At 41.5% G+C, this 18,449-nt stretch overlaps 1 protein-coding gene and 1 long non-coding RNA gene across 3 annotated transcripts in view; one reads left to right on the forward strand and one right to left on the reverse strand.

Annotated features, from left to right (window-relative positions):
• Window positions 1–18,449, forward strand: part of tti1 (TELO2 interacting protein 1) — a 41,584-nt gene that overhangs the window by 12,529 nt on the left and 10,606 nt on the right. For both annotated transcript variants that reach the window (XR_507549.3, XM_008121567.3), the window contains exons 6-7: window positions 8,697–8,901; window positions 12,629–12,716. Coding sequence is in view for 1 of the 2 variants with exons in the window: in XM_008121567.3 (XP_008119774.2) it covers window positions 8,697–8,901; window positions 12,629–12,716 (293 nt within the window). In the remaining variant the exon portion in view is untranslated. The remainder of the gene's footprint in view (window positions 1–8,696; window positions 8,902–12,628; window positions 12,717–18,449) is intronic.
• Window positions 1,437–7,407, reverse strand: LOC134298689 (uncharacterized). The gene is made up of 3 exons (XR_010005801.1): window positions 7,275–7,407; window positions 3,757–3,885; window positions 1,437–2,770 (listed from the first exon to the last, which is right to left on the reverse strand). It is a non-coding gene; the product is annotated as an uncharacterized LOC134298689 (long non-coding RNA).

Genomic DNA, 18,449 nt, shown 5'->3' on the forward strand with positions numbered 1-18,449 from the left:
TCCACCAGATGCCCACATCATCATCATCATTATTATTATAATAATATTCATTTATATCTTTTTACCTCTTGATCGAGGTACGAAATGGTTCACCGCACTAAAGGACAATACAATTTAAAATTATTATTATTATGACGTTTATTTATCTCCTGCTTTTTCTCTCCGCAAGGAGACTCAAAGAGGCTCACATTAGAAGCATTTCAATACAATTTTAAAATAAATATACAAAAAAAGTTTGCCCATGCCTGCTCTAGATGCATCATCAGTGGGGTTCAGTGTGATCTCTGGCTGTGGGGTAAACTACAACTCCCACAATGCTGAATCAGTCCCCTCAAATCCCTCCAGTTGGTTGAGTTATTCCTGGGGGTTCTGTGTACCATTTGGTCCAGGTCCATCATCGGTGGAGGCCACAGTTTCTCTGATTGTGAGTGAACTACAACTCCCAGAAAGGATGGTCAGTTCTCCCCAAACCCCTCCAGTAATCAAATTTCGGCATATCGGGTGTGCATGCCAAGTTTAGTCCAGATCCATCGGTGTTTGGGTTCACTGTGCTCTCTGGATGGAGGTTAACTACAACTCCCCCAAATCAATGTGAATTTCCCCCAAAGACCTCCAGTATGTTTTGTTGGTCATGGTGATTCTGTGTGCCACGTTAGTTTCAGGTCCATCATTGGTGGAGTTCAGAGTGCTCTTAGATTGCAGATGATCTATACATCCCATTACCTACAACTCCTATAAATCAGGGTGAATTCTTCTCAAACCTCTTTAGTATGTTCAGTTGCTGTGCCATAGAAAAGAATAGGAAAGGGTTATGGGAGAGGCAGTGCAAATTCCACACCAATAGAATTCCTGTGGTGTTTATTCCTGTGGTGGAATAAAAACAGAAAATCTAAGATGAAATTGTCCCCAAATGAATGCCTTCACTTGGATGGTGGGTAGTATAGTGTTTGTGGATGACGTTGGCAGGGCTCTTGGACATATTCACATTGCTCACCACAACCTGAAATGTCATTGGAGGGAGGGCCATCGGTGTCTCCTGAGTTGCGGGAGCTAGAGCTGTTTGTGGAAGTGGGAGCTTGTCTGTTAGTGGACACCCCAGCCACACACAGACATACATATTTTCGCTTTTATTATGTGTATAGATGGCTGGAGTTACACTTCAAAAATGTCTGTTCTGACTTGCATACAAGTTCAACTTAAGAACAAACCTATAGAACCTCTCTTCTTCGTAATTGGGGACTGCCTGTGCCCTACATCACTCCCTTGCCTCACTCTTTAATTGTGATTAGTTATGTTCTTCTTTCTTGAAGGAGAGGCATTTAATACAAAGCATACGAACATTGAAATAGAATTAAACTCAGGAGTTATATATTTGTGTGTGTGTGTGTGTGTGTATATATATATATATGTATATATATATATATATATATAGAGAGAGAGAGAGAGAGAGAGAGAGAGTCTCACTTATGCAACATAAACGGGCCGGCAGAACGTTGGATAAGCAAAAATGTTGGATAATAAGGAGGGATTAAGGAAAAGCCTATTAAATATCAAATTGCATTATGACATCATGTTTTACAACAAACAGACAGAAAAAGCAGGTCAATACATGGTAACGAAATGTAATAATTACTGTATTTACAAATTTAACACCAAAACATTGCAATGTATTGAAAATATTGACTATAAAAACATTGACTACCAACAAATTGACTACAAATAAAAATAGAATTACATAAAATGAACTTGCAGTAACAACATTGTTGGAAGTTAAATTTGTAAAAAGTTCAATCCTTGATGCCTGTGGATCCAGACAGGAGGCAGACTGCGCTGGATAATCCAGAACGTTGGATAAACGAGACTCTACTGTATATATATATATCCCGCTTTATCTCCCAAAAGGGAGCTCAAAGCGGCTTGTCATAAAAACATTAGCATACAATTTAAAATATGCAAATATGCAACCATCAAAACAGAATTAAACACAAATAGATTTGAATGGCAAGATTTATGGCAGCAGGATCCCTTCTTGTAACCATTGGAGAAGCTCAATGTTCACGTATTCAAAGGACGTTCTCTGGGATTTGGAAAGGAGTGGAAAAACCACATTTCTGAACACCTTGCCAATTTGTTTTAAAGGCTGAGAGGAGAGTTTCAGATGCTGCAAAAGGGGAGTCTGCAAATACCCCACAGCGGCGGGATGTCCATCTCTGCTTCAAGATGGCCTTTGGGGCTTTTTGGTTTCTTAGCCGGGTCTCTAGATCTCATTTCCAAAAGGCCTTTGAAGTGCAAATGGACTGACCAATTAAAGCTGTTTTTTTATAAAATAAAAGGCAATGGGGAGCACTGCCCAGCCGGCTGTGCAGCCTTTAATCCTGGGGCGGACAAGCAAAGCCCATGCCACCATCTCAAGGACCGGGCTGGGTTTGAAAATGAAGAGGAGAGCATGAAGGAGGAGAGGAAGAACCCATTATCGAGCCATGCAATTACCTCTCGGCGTTTGGGGATGCGCCGCTGCTGCTGAGCAGAAGGAAAGGTGATCTTTTTTAATTAGAATGCCTTTGATGGTGGCCGCCTCATTGGAGGATTGCAGAAAATGAGTCACAGTAGTAGTTTTCGTCCAGTGAAACTGGGTCAAAGAATCATAGAATGCTAGAGTTGGAAGGGACCCCAAAGGCCATCCAGTCCAGCCCCCTTCTGCCTGTCATAAAGGAAGACACAGTCAAAGCTCTCCAGACAGATAGCCATCCAGTCTCTGCTTGAAAACCTTCTGAGAAAGAGACAACAACAGAATTCCAGGAATAATAATAATAACAACAACTAGCTGTGCCCGGCCACGCGTTGCTGTGGCGTTATCTGGTGGTGTTGGTGAGAAATTGTTGAGGTAGTGGTGGTATTGAATGTCTGTTGTATGTTTGTCTTTATGTTTAGTATGCACACTGAAGTGGATTATATGGCAGTGTGGAGTCAAGATAATCCAGTTCAAAGCAGATAATATAAGATTATAAATGGGTGATATAGCTGTGTGGAAGGGCCTTGAGTCTACACTGCCATATAATCTGATAATCTGTGGAAGAGGCCTAAGTGAGGCCTAACTGTGCCTGTCCCCTCAGCTGAGTAGGTTGCTAGGAGACCAAGTGGGCGGAGCTTAGCCTTCAAACTGGCAGCAATTGGATAAAAACTATTATTCCTCTCCCTGTAATTAGGACTTTATTTTTCTTTTCTTTTTCTTTTCTTTTCTTATCAAATTAGAGCCGTGAATGATGGGTTGTGTTGTCAAATTTTGAGTTTGGGGGGGGCTGTAGTTTTGTTGTTTTGTCCGCTGCCCTGATGCCATCACTCTTTTATATATATAGATAGTAATAATAATAATAATATGTATTTATTTATTTCCCACCTCTCCTTTTGGCTCAAGGCGAGGCAGAACATAGTCTAAATCTCATTGCTTTGAGTCTTCTTTGGGTATAAATAAATATAATAATAATTGTATAAAACAGGCATGGGCAAACTTGGGCCCTCCAGGTGTTTTGGACTTGAATTCCCATAATTCCTAACAGCCTACCGGCTGCTATAAAATTGCATGTTTAAAATATAGTTAAAATGCAGCCATAAAAGTGTATACCAAAACATACACATATTAAAATGCATGAGACAAAAGTTGATAGTCAATAAACATAGTTAAAACAAATTAGAAGAGAAGAGTCTTTGGTTGCATTTAAAATCCCAAAGCATATTCCACTGTTGAACATCTCTTACCAACAGGAAAGGCTTCCTACTGTTTTCGTAGGAATCTCTTCTTTCCTGCAGCTTTTATCCACGGCTCAGTCTCTGGAGCAGCAGAAAACAAGCCTTGACCATTCATTCCTCCTTAATGGGACATCCTTTCTAAAAAATATATTTTTTATTGTTATTATTGAGAAAAAGTTACAATTATATAAACATATTCTATACATTTCCCCCTCTTTTATTTACATTCACCCCTGTGCTCCCCTTCCCCAGAGCCATCTCTTCTTCTGTAGTCCCACCAAAAGTTCAATTCTTCATTTGGAGGTAAATTCCCATCTTCTTTTTCCAATAATTTTTCTAGAAATTTTCTCCAAATACTTTCAAAATCATTTTTTTTCCATAATCCCTTCTTTACTTTTAAATTTGATGTTAGCTTGTCATTCAGTGCCATTCGCCAAACTTCTTTATACCATTCATTAATTTGTATTTTCATTTCTCCTTTCCAATATTTCGCAATTAATAATCTAGCTGCTGTTAATAGCATGTCTATTAAATTTTTTCCCTCTTATCATTCTCATCCTCTTTTTTAATTAAAAGTAATATTTCCACTGGATTCCTTCTAATTTTTATATTCATAATATTTTCTATTTCCCTTATGACCAATTCCCAAAAACCTTTTACATGTTTACAATCCCACCACATATGCATGTAGGTTCCAATTTCCTGGCACCCTCGCCAGCATTTTTCATTATTATTCTTATTCATAATATTTAACCTTCTTGGTGTTAAATACCACTTCCAAATTAGTTTGTAATAATTTTCTTTTATTCTAATTGTCTTGTTTTCCATATCTCCTCCCATTCTTTTTCCGTTATCTTTGTTCCTAATTCCTCCTCCCATGATTCTCTTAATGTTGGTCTTTTCTTTTTTTCTATGTCTTTAATTAGTATTTTATATATTTTACTTGTTGTTCCTTTTAATGGCTCACTATTTCCTCTTTTTAATGCTTTTATTATTAATTGCTCAAATTGCGTTATTTGTTTTCCAGTTTTATTTCGGGCCCACCAGTTTTCATTCCATTTTTCTAATTGAATCCAATGAATCCAAGAAATATTTATTCCTCTCAATTCTTCTCTCATTTTTACCTTTTCCATTTTTTGTTCTATCCAATTTCCTACCCTTTTTAGTTCCCTTTTTTCTAATTCTTTATCTAGCGTTCCTTTTAGTTCTGTAAGAACCAGGGTCTGTCAAGTCTTTTTTTGGTTTGGGTAATAGTATTGTTAATGATTGTTTCCATGATCCTGGTATTCGTTCTCCATCCATTATTGCATTGAATAATTCTAATAATTTTGGAGTTATCATTGCCTCAAATGTTTTATAATATTCTGGGCCCAGCCCATCAGGTCCAGGCGCTTTCCCAATTTTTAATTTCCTAATTACTTGTTCTATTTCTTCTTTCTTAATGGGTGCTTCTAATAACTCTCTATCTGTTTCTTCTATTTTTACTGTCCAATTTGTTTCCACATATTTGTGAATTTTATCCTTTGAGTATTTCCCAGCCTGATAGAGTTCCTTTCTAATATTTAAATCTCCTGTCCCTTTCTCTCAGAAGAACGAGACTCGTGGAGTGAAACATTCACTCAGCATTCACTCCACGTACAATCATTCAACATGCATACTCACCACCTTCTTCGTTCAGGCTCTCTTGAAAAGAGGTGGCGGGTGGACAGGCTCTGCATTCCCCACAGATCTGCCACACTTTTCCAATAGGAAAATGTCTCTTTATGTAACTTTTTTTTGCTACTGTTGTTCCCATGATTGATTGACATCTTGTTATTCTTGCTGACGTTCTATCAGTTCCAGACAGATGTTGTTTTTCTTCCTTAACATAAGGAACCTTTGTTTTTCGACTTGTTTAACTTAAAGAATTATTGTCTCTGACCATATAAACATGTGCTGTTTACACTAGAACTTCCCAGATCAGTTATCTTCAGCAGTTCCCTCCCTCAACACTTTTCTTTACCTACTTTGTTTCTGCATAATGCAGTTTTCCAAGTTTCAAATTTGTTAGGATGTTTTTTTTTAATCGTGTCAGAAGAGATTTGAGAACATACTGCAAGTCGCTTCTGGTATGAAAGAATTGGCTGTCTACAGAGACTTTGCCCAAGGGACGCCCTGGATGTGTTAGCTGGGAGGCTTTTCTCATATCCCCGCAAGCTAGAGCTGACAGACGGGAGCTCACCCCGTTTAGCGGATTTGAACCGGCAACCTTCAGGTCAGAAACCCAACCTTCAGGTCAGCAGTTCAGCTGGCACAAGGCTTTACTCCATTATTAGGATGGTATCTTCATCCTTGGCAGGCTTTAATATGCCCTTAGCCAGACCCCAATCATACAATTTCATTCATCCATCCACTCATGATACTGTTGACTCATGTTGAGCTTGTGGTCTACTAAGACTCCTAGATCCCTTTCACATGGACTGTTGTCAAACCAGGTGTCACCCATCCTGTATATGTCCGTTTCCTTTTTCCTGCTTACGTGTTGTACCAGATATTTCTCCCAGTTTGATGTTACCTGCAAATTTGATAAGGATGCATTTTATTCCATCATCCAAGTCATTGATAAAGATCGTGAACAGCCTAAAAAGGTCCAGAATAGGACCGCTTTGTGGCCCTCAAGTGGTCACAAGAAAGAGGAAGAACCATTGGACAGAAGCACCCTTTGGGTTTGCACATTCAACCTGTTTCCAATCCACCTAACAATCAATATCCTTGTCCATCCCATATTTTACTAGCTTCTTTGTGATTTCTCTTTGGTTCTGCAATCACTGCTTTACGCAGTCCCGGGTTCCCAGTTTGCATGATGTTTTTATGTACGCAGGGCTGGATTGCATTAGACAAACCGTGCAAGCGGAGGAGAGTGCAAGGCCAAGCCGCAAGACTGGCAGGTTGCCTGCAGCCTTCCAGATAAAGAGGAGAATGTGGTGCAGAGAGATAAGAGATTATATAGTGGCAGAGAACAGGACCCTGGCGGGTGATGAATCGGGAGGAGGCTAAATGCGTGCGGGTGTGAAGAGGGGCCAAGCCGGCTTTGCAAAGGGCATCTGCGTGAGCGCAAGAGCCTCTGCAAAAGGGCCCTTCTCTCCATCCTAGAGCCCTCCTGCTTCTCCCCTTAAGAGCCCTTTCCATAAACTGGCAACTATGGTTTGTAAGCTGCAACCACTTTTGAAAAGAGATCCCATGAAAAAGATAAACAAATGGATCCTAGAGCAAATCAAGCCCGAATTCTTCCTATGTGCTTAGATTATCATGCTTCAGACTTATCATGGGAAGACTGAACTCACTTGAAGATAATAATACTGGGCAAAGGGGAAGGCGATAGGAAAAGAGTATGGATATATTCAATCAGGAAGGAAATCAGTGCTGCAAAGTTTGCAAAACCGTTTTAATTGTAGACAGGACTCTTGGAGGTTTCTCGGTCGCAAAGATGCAAAGACAGCTTGGTGGTTTAAAAAAACAGCAACAGAGGGGGGGAAAGCTGAATGTACCTTTATTTGGAATGCAGACCTATCCCTTCTTCCAAGAACGAGGCAGCAGAAGACTTGAGCTCCATTCCTTAGTGCATGGTTCCCAGTAAGCAGTGAAATGACAGGAGTAGGTGATGTTTGCAAGAGCTTTTCTGTCCCTAAAGTGGAAAACTATGGTTACTAACTGGAGCCTCGTACAGGGAGAGAATCACCCCCATGTTGCGGCAGCTCCACTGGCTGCTGATCGGTTTCCGAGCTAAATACAAAGTGATGGTTGTTACCTATAAAGCCCTAAATGGCTCAGGTCCAAGCTATTTGTCAAATCTCACCTCCTGTTAGGGATTCTTCTTCTTCAAAAGAGGAAGGGGAGCAGGAAATTGTTCATGAGTCAAAGGGGCAGTTGGAATCTGAGGAGGAGATTTTGCAAGTACAGTAGAGCCTCACTTATCCAACATAAATGGGCCAGCAGAACATTGGATAAGCGAATATTTTGGATAATGAGGGATTAAGGAAGAGCCTATTAAACATCATATTAGGTTATGATTTTACAAATTAAGCACCAAAACATCATGTTATACAACAAAATTGACAAAAAACGTAGTTCAATATGCACCAATGCTATGTAGTAATTACTGTATTTACGAATTTAGCACCAAAATATCAGAAAACATTGACTACAAAGATGCGTTGGATAATCCAGAATGTTGGATAAGCGAGTGTTGGATAAGTGAGACTCTACTGTACACACTTTTCAGGAGAGGCGAAAGGAAACAGATCAGAGATGTCGTTCAGCTAGAATAGCTGCCAGAAATGCGGCTGAGTAATTGGGAACCGCCCTAACAGCTGTGGGGGAACTCAGGGCTATAAAGCAGAAGCAGGTAACAGTCAGCTTTTGCTGGTAACAAACTGACTCTAATGCCTAAGCCTTCACTCCCCTTGTGCCTGCTTTGAGTCTGCATCTGGGAAAGTGCTCCTAAGTAAGACTGCTACTTGATTTGGAAATTTATCAGAGACTAAAGAACTGTGCTTTCCCTAAGACTTCCTTGCTTTCTTTTGCATTATTCTACTGAGTGTGCTGTTCTTTATGTTTTGCTTAAGTAAAGCAGTTTTTATTTACTTACCACATTGTTTTAAGGCTGTTTTTGAAAGACAAAACAGGACACCTCCCTGTATAGACCATCTTGGGCACTTCGGTCAGCGGAGGAGGCCCTACTCTCTGTCCCACCCCTTGAATGGATTGAGACGCTTATGATATATTCATTGAAAAACTAGAGCAAAATGTGCTGCAGAATGTTCCTTCCGCAGAAACAAAGTTTTTGCAATTTAATAAACTTTTCCCATGTTTTTTTTTAAATGAAAGAACCAATTAGGAAATGGCATTTATAACCCAGGAGCAAAAATCATGTTACATAGTGTTGTTGTTAATTTTATTGTTATTATCAGGTGCTGTGTGTGCTGGGAGCCCACTGTGGCAACTTCCTGCGGCCACGCTTCTCCAAGGACATCCTTCCGCGGCTGGCCGCCTCCCTTGACCGGCAGGCCCCGGTCAGCGCCCGAGCTGGACCCGTCTATGGCCACACGCTGGCCTTCAAGCTGCAGCTGACGGTGCTCCAGGGCTTGGGCTCCCTCTGCAAGACACTGGACCTCGGTGAGTAAAAGGCAGAGTGGGACGGGCGTTAGTAATGGATTCGTAGCATTGAAAGGGTTCCTAAATGCCATCTAGTCCAACCCAGTGCCATGACGGAATCCACAGGTAGAATATAGTGGGGATCGGAACCCAGTTTAAACACTACTAATGCTTTAAAGCGCTGAGCTGCGGAACTTGCAGAGCGAAAGGTCCCAGGTTCAAATCCCGGGAGTGACTTGAGCGCCCGCTGTTAGCTCCAGCTCCTGCCAACCTAGCAGTTTGAAAACATGCAAATGTGAGTAGATCAATAGGTACCGCTTCGGCGGGAAGGTAACAGCGCTCCATGCAGTCATGCCAGTGGCCACATGACCTTGGAGGTGTCTACGGACAATGCCGGCTCTTCAGCTTAGAAATGGAGATGAGCACCAACCCCCAGAGTCAGACATGACTGGACTTAACGTCAGGGGAAACCTTTACCTTTACTAATACTTTGAGCATGGGAAATCAACAAGATGGACCGTGAACTCTTAATACAGCAAAGGAAATATCCTAGGCATGGGCCCTCCGGGTGTTTTGGACTTCAGCTCCCACAATTCCTAGCAGCAGGTGAAAAAGAGTCACAAGACTTAGCAAAACACAAACCTATAGTGGGATGCAGCCACCAACAAAGCCAATGTGATTCTAGACTGGGGCGAGGCTATGGCGCAGCTGGTTAGTAGCCAGCTGCAATAAATCACTACTGACTGAGAGGCCATGAGTTCGAAGCTATCCTGGGTTGGATTGAGCTCCCAACCATTAATAGCCTAGTTCTCTGTTCACCTGAGCAGCTCAAAAGACAGATGCATCTGTCGAGTAGAAAATTTAGGTACCGCTTTATGCAGGAAGGCTAATTTAACTAATTTACAACACCACAAAACTGGCAGCAGTGTGCAGAAAGGAATGAGGAAGTACTCCATCAAGGATTCGGTGTCACAAGTGGACAATGAAGCGGCATCTCCCCCTGTAACCAGAATCGGGCATACCCTCATGAAGCCAGAAGCTGGAATATGTTAAATTGCCTCTGTGTCTGTCTATATATTGTATGTCTAATGGCATTGAATGTTTGCCATGTATATGTGCATTGTAATCTCACCCCTTTGGGGTGAGAAGGGCGAAATATAAATACTGTAAATAAATTAAAAAAATAGAGTGCATCAATGGGAACCTAGTGTTTAGATGGAGAAAAGTTCTAGTCCCACTCGTTTTTGTTTTGGTTGGATCTTACCTGGAGTCATACTTCTGGGCAAAGCCATTCAAGAAGGAGATGAACAAGAGGGATGAGGTCCAGAGAAGATCAACCAAAATAATCAAAGAGCCACAAATCCCTTTGAGGAGCATCCAAGGAAGCTGGGTGTAACACTCCTAGGCAGCGCGAACACTGGGAACCAACACGGAGGCCAATAAACAATCTAATATCTTTATTAAAGCAATTAAAATTCCAAACAAAAATAAGCAGAATAGATAGTCAAGCAGTTGACCTTTCAGAAAAGATCAAAATTAGTCCAATGAATGAAAGTCTTATGTCCAGTATTAGAGTTCAAACTCCAATAACCGAAACACACTCAAACTCAATGAAAGTTTGAGTGGGGAAAAGAGCAAAGTTCCTCAGGAAAGTTCTTGAAGTAAAAGTCCAGAACAAGGTTTCAAGGCAAGGCTATGGCTGTTCGTGATGGATCTGAAACGCAGTCCAAAATTGGCAAGGGAAGGGACACAACGCCCGGTCTACTCGAGGGTAAGCTCGCCGGCAGGCCGCTTGGAATTCAGGAACAAGAGACGATGAACTCTTCAGTCAGAAGTTAAGTTGACACCGCACAGAAGATTCTCAGCGCAAGACTTTTAATGAAGTTCATAGCTCCCCCAAGCAGGTGCTTGACTCCCCAAAACTTCCCAAGAGAACTGAGCCTCCAAAAACATCATGCCAGGTGCCTGCCTCCCTAATTCTTCCCAAGAGAACTGGGTTCAGCCACAATCGCCTCACTCTGCTAATCTGACACTTCTTTTTAAACTTTGCCTTTGGGAGCGGTCTGTTTTCAGGAAAGCCCTTCTATCAAACAATAAACCCTCCGGAGATCCGGGGAGCGCCGGCACCGTCTCAAGGGCATCCTTAATTGGCTCTGGCACGGAAATGTCAACAGAAGGCATCTGGAAAGGAATTGAATCTTGCTCACTTGGGAAAAACCCAAGTCCTCTTTAGTTTGGTCAGCAATGGCTGCGGGGTCAGGGGCCAAAGGTGCCTGAGACATCACACTGGGGATGTTTGCCTTGGAGAAGAGCAGGTGGAGAGAAGAGGACACTAGAGCCATGTTTATATATTGGAAAGGATGTTCCATTGAGGAGGGGGAAAGCTTATTTTCTGCTGCTCTGGAGACTGGGACACAATGGAAGAATGGATTCAAATGGCAGGGAAAGAGGTTCCACCTAGACATTAAAAATAACTTCATGACGGTCAGAGACATTTGGCAGTGGAATATGCTACTGCCTTGGAGTATTTTAACCTGAGGCTGGATGGCCATCTGTCGGGAGGCTCGCATGGTGTCTTCCTGCCTGGCACAATGGCATTGACTGGATGGGTTCTTTTCCAACTCTGGGATTCTGTAAGATTTTTCACTGCATCCTGGATGCTTTCAAGAGAGAGAGGGGGGGATTGTGTTTGTCTTTCTGAGCAAGAGATCTGGGAGGAAAGGCTCTAAAAATAGCAGGCTGAGCCCAGCGCTTCATAAACATTGCCAGGATCAAAAAAGCTTCAGCCTTTCCCCTCTGCAGCTGCATTTTCTTTCTCACTCGAGTCCTTTCCTATTTGATGCCTTTGAGCTTTTGGTGCTTTTGGCTTCTGAAAGGCATCCTGGAGGGGGCCATGGACCCAAAGGGCTCTGCAAAAAAAAGAGTCAAAGTCTGCTCAAGTTTCAGATCCCATCACGCACCAATCCTTTGACCTTACCCAGCAAGTCCCGTGTCGATAGTGACAAATTAGTCAGAGCTTTAAAGGTATTCTTCACATTTGTGTGAAGCAAACATCAATAAGTATCATAGAATCCTAGATTTGAAAGGGGCCACAAAGGCCATCTAGACCAGTTGCGATCCTTCTTGAAATTCTCTTTGATTAGCATCATCTATCTCAGCCACTTTACTGACCTTCGTCAGCCATTCTTCTTCAAATAGGACAACTTTAATAACATTCTTCTAATTCAAAAACTATCATTATTACTCTATTTTAATGTGTACTTTGTAGAACTACACTTTAATATGTATCTTTTATGAAAATGCATTTTAATGTGTCTATTTATAGAATTTTTGCAGTGTTTACATGTTTTAATTATGCTGTAATCTGCCTCTAGCCACAAGGAGAGGCAGGTAAGAAATTATTATTATTGTTCTTGTTATTGTTGTATTATAGAATTGACATTTGCTCCCATCATTGTCAGGAAAAAATAATCAACACATTACAATCTTGTCTATTATTTCTCCTTGATCATTATTGTCTATTTGCCCACCTCAGGAAGTTTGCAGAATTTCGTCAGTTGTTCTTGCATTGGGACAACTGGTTCTTTCCATCTCTGGGCAGAGATTATTCCCATTGCAGTTATCATATATTGTGGTCATCTTTTGTGTTTCCTTCCTAGTTGAACACCCAGCATTTCCAGTAAATAAAACTCGGGTTTCATTATGTTCTGGGGTTGTATGCATTTTATCCCTTCTCCTTTCCCGGCAGGTGAGAATGAGCTGAATCGCGTGGCCAGCGTCTGCCTGCCTTACCTGAGCGCCAAGCAGCCGGCAAAGCTCCAGGAGGCTTCCTGCAGGTAATGCCAATGCTAACGCATGCACCGCCACAAGCCTTGCATGTCTTCCTTCCATATTCATATCCAGCTGGGAGGCCGTTGGCCATCTGCTCTCATCCGTTCCCATTCTCAAGCAGGGCTGACCCTTAGCTAGTCTATATATTTGCACAAGAGGCGTGCGGAGGGGGCAAAAATGTTGCGAACTGTGACAAACACCCAAAAAAGCATGCAAAAGAAATCCAGTGCATCAGTGCTTTGTGCTTTTGTGCAATCGCCATCCAGGCCTCAAACTAATAATAATAATAATAACTTTATTTTTATACCCCGCCCCATCTCCCCGAAGGGACTCGGGGCGGCTTATATGGGGCCAGGCCCGATAAACAAAACAGTAACAAAGCAATAAAACAATTATCCCAGTAAAAAACAACAACATCAATAAAAACAATCATTAAAATCAACAAGCAGGATACAGTGTTAAAAACAGGAGACTAATTCGTAGATCCCAGGCGAAATGCAGAGTGATACGAAATGGGAAAAGGAAATTTCACAGTTGGACGATAAAGTGCGGTATAAACTGCATTTGTTTTCAATCATCTGAAACTGCTTTCTTCAATTGTTGTTGTTTATTCATTCAGTCGCTTCCGACTCTTTGTGACCTCATAGACCAGCCCACACCAGAGCTCCCTGTCGGTTATCGCCATCCCCAGCTGCTTCAATACAGGGTTGAAACTGCATTAAATGTTCAGTGCAGCTTCAAACAAACTGCAGCAGCCAGGCAACAAACTTCCACAAATGCACACAAAAGAAAGCCTTTAATGTGCATCACTGCTCTGATTTGTGTCATTCCCCATCCGGGCCTCGTTCTGTTTCCAGGATTTGCAATGTAATCATCTGCACAGTGAAACCACTTTCTTCAGTGCTGGTTTGAAAGTGCAGCAAATGGTCCATGTAGATGGGGCCCGAGAACCCGAGAGGCGCATGCGAAGCCACTGTCTCAAAGGCAGGCGCAGGAGGCTGTCAGCAAAAGGAGAGAGACTGAGGATCTGTGAAACAGCGCAAGACTTGGATTCATGTGGGACACTGGGCTTGATATTCTGCTATTTCACAATCTTCACTCTCTCCCAAGCCTTGCATGTCATACATGAGTAGTTAATGAATGAGACATGAGGCTCTTTCTGAAAAGTACAGTAGAGTCTCACTTATCCAACAGAAACGGGCCGGCAGAATGTTGGATAAGCGAATATGTTGGATAATGAGGCATTAAGGAAAAGCCTATTAAATATCAAATTAGGTTATGATTTTACAAATGAAGCACCAAAACATCATGTTAGACAACAAATTTGGCAGAAAAAGTAGTTCAATACGCAGTTATGTAGTAATTACTGTATTTATGAATTTAGCACCAAAATATCACGACATATTGAAAACATTGACTACAAAAATGTGTTGGATAATCCAGAACGTTGGATAAGCGAGTGTTGGATAAGTGAGACTCTGCTGTATTATATTTCAGAAAGGAAAAACAAAGCAGATCTGAAATGTGGAAAACTTCTGGTCCCAAGCGTTTTGGATTAGGGAGACTCAGCCTGTAACAATAATGGCATTTGAGCCAACTTCTGGTTCACACTCTGCAGAAGTGTTGCAAAGCACTTTGCACCAAACTGGCGGCTTTGAGCAACTGCCAGACAATCCTTGAAGGTTTCAGTGCATCTCGCTTTTCTTTCCTTTCCTTTTGCCCTTAGAAGTGATGCATAAAGTCACTTGGTCTCTCTGGTGGTGATTGCTTGGCCAAGTTCTGAAGCAAGGAAGGGTTCGCAGCTAGTCTCAGGGTGAAGGGTCTCCATTCGAAGTCCCAGAATCAAGAGTCCTTCGCCATGTTGTTCACTGACATGCAGTTGGCTTTGACCCTATGAATGACCCCTTGGCACCAAGATGTCCATAGTCCTGTTCAGGCCTTGCTAGATCAGAGTCCTTGTTGTCCATTGAATCCTCCTCTTTCCCATATTTTAGCCTTGAAGAAAAGTTACTTTTTAAAACCTTAATATCAAAGCAGAAAAAATAATATATCTGTGGGACCAGTATCCATGATTTCACTTATCCAGTGTCCAAAAAAATGTCTTCAGCATGCATTTTCTAGGTCAGGTGAAATTTTACCAAAGTCATTCATTTTGATACGGTTTACTGTTGTATTATGTGGTTCAACATTTGCATGAAAACTTCAGAAGTGTATGCCCTGTGTAATAATAATAATAATAACAACAGCAGCAGCAACAATCATTGACAAAATCACGATCTGTCAACTGCAAATGGCCACCCTACTGGGATCTTCACGCATCATCCGAAAATACATCACACAGTCCTAAATGCTTGGGAAGTGTTCGACTTGTGATTTTGTGATATGAAATCCAGCATATAGATCTCATTTGCTGTGTCATACTATGTCTTTGTGTCAATAATAATAATAATAATAATTGTGGCGCAGGCTGGTGAGCAACCTGCTGCAATAAATCACTCTGACCATGAGGTCATGAGTTTGAGGCCAGCCCGTGGCAGGGTGAGCACCCGTCAATTAAAAAATAAAAAATAGCCCCTGCTCATTGCTGACCTAGCAACCCAAAAGATAGTTGCATCTATCAAGTAGGAAATAAGGTACCATTTATAAAGTGGGGGGGGGGGGGGCATATTTAAATAATTTACGACGTTGGAATGAGGAAGTGCTGTCACAGTGGATGATGAAGCAGCTGCTCCCCCCTGTGGTCAGAATCGAACATCCCCTCAGGAGAAGGTTAAATTGCCTCTGTGTCTGTCTCTGTCTCAGTTCTATGTGTTTATGGGCATTGAATGTTTGCCCTATATGTATTTAATGTGATCTGCCTTGAGTCCCCTTCAGGGTGAGAAGGGTGGAATATAAATACTGTAAATAAGTAAATAAGTAAATAAATAATATTTTTATATCCCACCACCATATTGGGACCAAGTCCAATAGTAACAGAGTTAGCCAAATAAAAACACATTTTAAAATGCAAATAAACATATAACAAGCGAATTAAACAGTTAAAACAATGAAGTATACAAACATCATTAAAATAAATCAAAACCAATCTCAATAACCGGAACCACGACTATAATGGACATATCAAGATTAGAGAGGGTGGGGGCTGGCCATGGGCCTGTGCAAAAATAGCTTGTAGGGCCAGGGCTGGGGGTAAAGTGTTGAGTTCAATCTGACAGTTAATTAGATCTGGGCAATCATAGACAGGGGCATAATAATTTGAAAATGCGCATTGGAATATCCATGTTTTAAGGTCCCTAGAAAAGGTAGATGGAGTGGGCCTATATATATATATATATATATATATATATATATATATATATATATATAGGGTTCATACTGTATTTATATGTGTTTATGTGTATATGGGGTTCATACTGTATTTCATAATTTGATGAGGGGTGGGTGTCCAAATGGGCTGAAGAAAACCACTCCAGCAATTATACACTTTATCTGGAAGGATTCTGGAATTAATGGGCCAAGGAATCCAGACTGAGAAGAAAAGTAAAAAAATCTTTAAATTGGCATTAAAAGGGTTCATCTACAGGAAGAAGGAAATTGCTTGAATGGAATCCTGACGGGGGAAATTGGCTTTTAAAACTTGTGAGGCAGAAGATTATAAAGGATAATTGTGGGACTATATGATGCCTTTTTATGGCATTTATTTCAGAAATGAACTTTGATCATAGAACCTTAGCAAAAGGTGTATGTGTATTTGTATGTGTATGTATGTATGTATGTATGTGTGTGTATATGTATATCCATCCTTTTGAAACGACTCCCTATAACTAGATCTTGGTTTTTGTAGTTCAGTTTAAATGAACTAGTTTTGTAATGGCATTTAATATGAGTATGCACATTTATAATAGGGGGGAAAATAATATTCCCCCAGGCAGGAAGCAGCCAGGCTTTAAAGCTGAAAGGCCATGCAATGCTAATCAAGTTGGCCAATTGCAACATTCACACTTGCTTAAACAGAGAAGAATTCTTCCTCCCACCCTGGAAATCATTCCACAGGTATATATATAAACCCCACTTGCCTAGTTTCCAACAGACCTCACAACCTCTGAGGGTGCCTGCCATAGATGTGGGCGAAACGTCAGGGGAGAATGCTTCTGGAAAAATGGCCATACAGCCTGGAAAAATCACAGCAACCTAAAAATTAATATTGTTTTAAAAAGTAAATACAGAGGGAATTGAGCAAGACTTACAATGCTGAAACACAATATAACACTACTGCATTGTGTATCGCTCTTTGTCTCTTCTGTTTTAAGTTTGCCATATTTTGTCTTTTGTCACTCGTTCCATTCTCTTGCTTTTATTGTGCAAATGGTTTTAAATCTGCGGGTGTTCCTTAGCATTCTTTCCTTTCTTTTAAAACTTTCTTTCCTCGCCTGCCCTTGTTTTTGAAGATTTTTATATATAAAAGATCTATCGCACCCAACGATAACTATCTTCCAAGCGGCACCTTGCACCAGCGAGATGATGATGATGACTTTACTTAGCCTTTTTTAAAGAAAGGCCTGTTCGGTAAAGGATCAAGGCATTCCATTGTGAGTGAAGCAAATTATCTTTGCTGGGTTTGCAGTGAGTTGTTTTAGGGGAGAACTGATTTAAAATGCTTTTATTCTTTTTTTTTAAATGGTTATCTCTTTAAATGTTTCCAAAATTGATTTCTGATGCTATCTCCGCCCAGAGATCGTTGGGTCTTGGGTCTGATCTGAATATTTATATCGAGTCGAGGAAAATGCAAAAGCAGGGTTACAGCTGAAGATGAAGGGGAGAAAATAATGGCCGTAAATGATTTGCATCACTTTAAAGTTAATGATGATTTCCATATCTTAGCTCGATTATTTATCCAAATTGTAAAGAAACCAGAAGAAGACTAGGACTTGGAAGGACAGGTGCGGAGGAACTAGTACCCAGAAGAACCCAGAAGAGCTACACGCCCTTTTCCATCAATGTGGACATCCGGACGTGGATCTCTTCGCATCCTCTAAATGCTCGGTGTCCCCGATTCTGCACATGACTTCGGCCTGGAGTGTTTCCCGGCTGCCTCAGAGATGCATTCCTCATCAATTGGTTGGAGGGCCTCCTGTACACATTTTCCTCCGATTCCCTTGATTGTCTGATCCTTGGAGAAAATCCTAAGAGACAGGGTGAACTGCATCTTCATAGCCCCCTCCCTGGTGGCCACACTAACCATGGTTTGCGCCACTGCTCAATGCATCGAAACACAACTGCCAGCGTGTTTGGCAAAGGCTGGACCTCATCACCCTTCAGGACAGCCAAATTTGACATCTGGACATCCTCTCGCTCTGCCTTACAGCTTGGCACCATGACCACTGGTCACCTCTCAGCTCCGGTGAAAGCGATCATGGACACCATCCAGAAAGCATCCACCAAACGAACATACACTTATAAGTTGGGTTGTTGTGTGTTTTCCGGGCCATGTTCCAGAAGTATTCTCTCCTGACGTTTCGCCCACATCTATGGAAGTCATCCTCTGAGGCTGTGAGGTAGATATGCCAATGCACAAAAGCACTTGCACACACACACACACACACACACACACACACATTTGAGTTTCAGTTACCTCCCTGGACTACTCAAGTCTAGATGTAGTTAGATAGATGATAGAGTTAGATTGAGGCAATCCTTTCCCTAGACAGGCTTGACAGTGTTTTCCTCTATCCCTTACT

The sequence above is a fragment of the Anolis carolinensis genome, chromosome 4 (genome assembly GCF_035594765.1).
Source record: "Anolis carolinensis isolate JA03-04 chromosome 4, rAnoCar3.1.pri, whole genome shotgun sequence".
Classification (NCBI taxonomy): domain Eukaryota; kingdom Metazoa; phylum Chordata; class Lepidosauria; order Squamata; family Dactyloidae; genus Anolis; species Anolis carolinensis.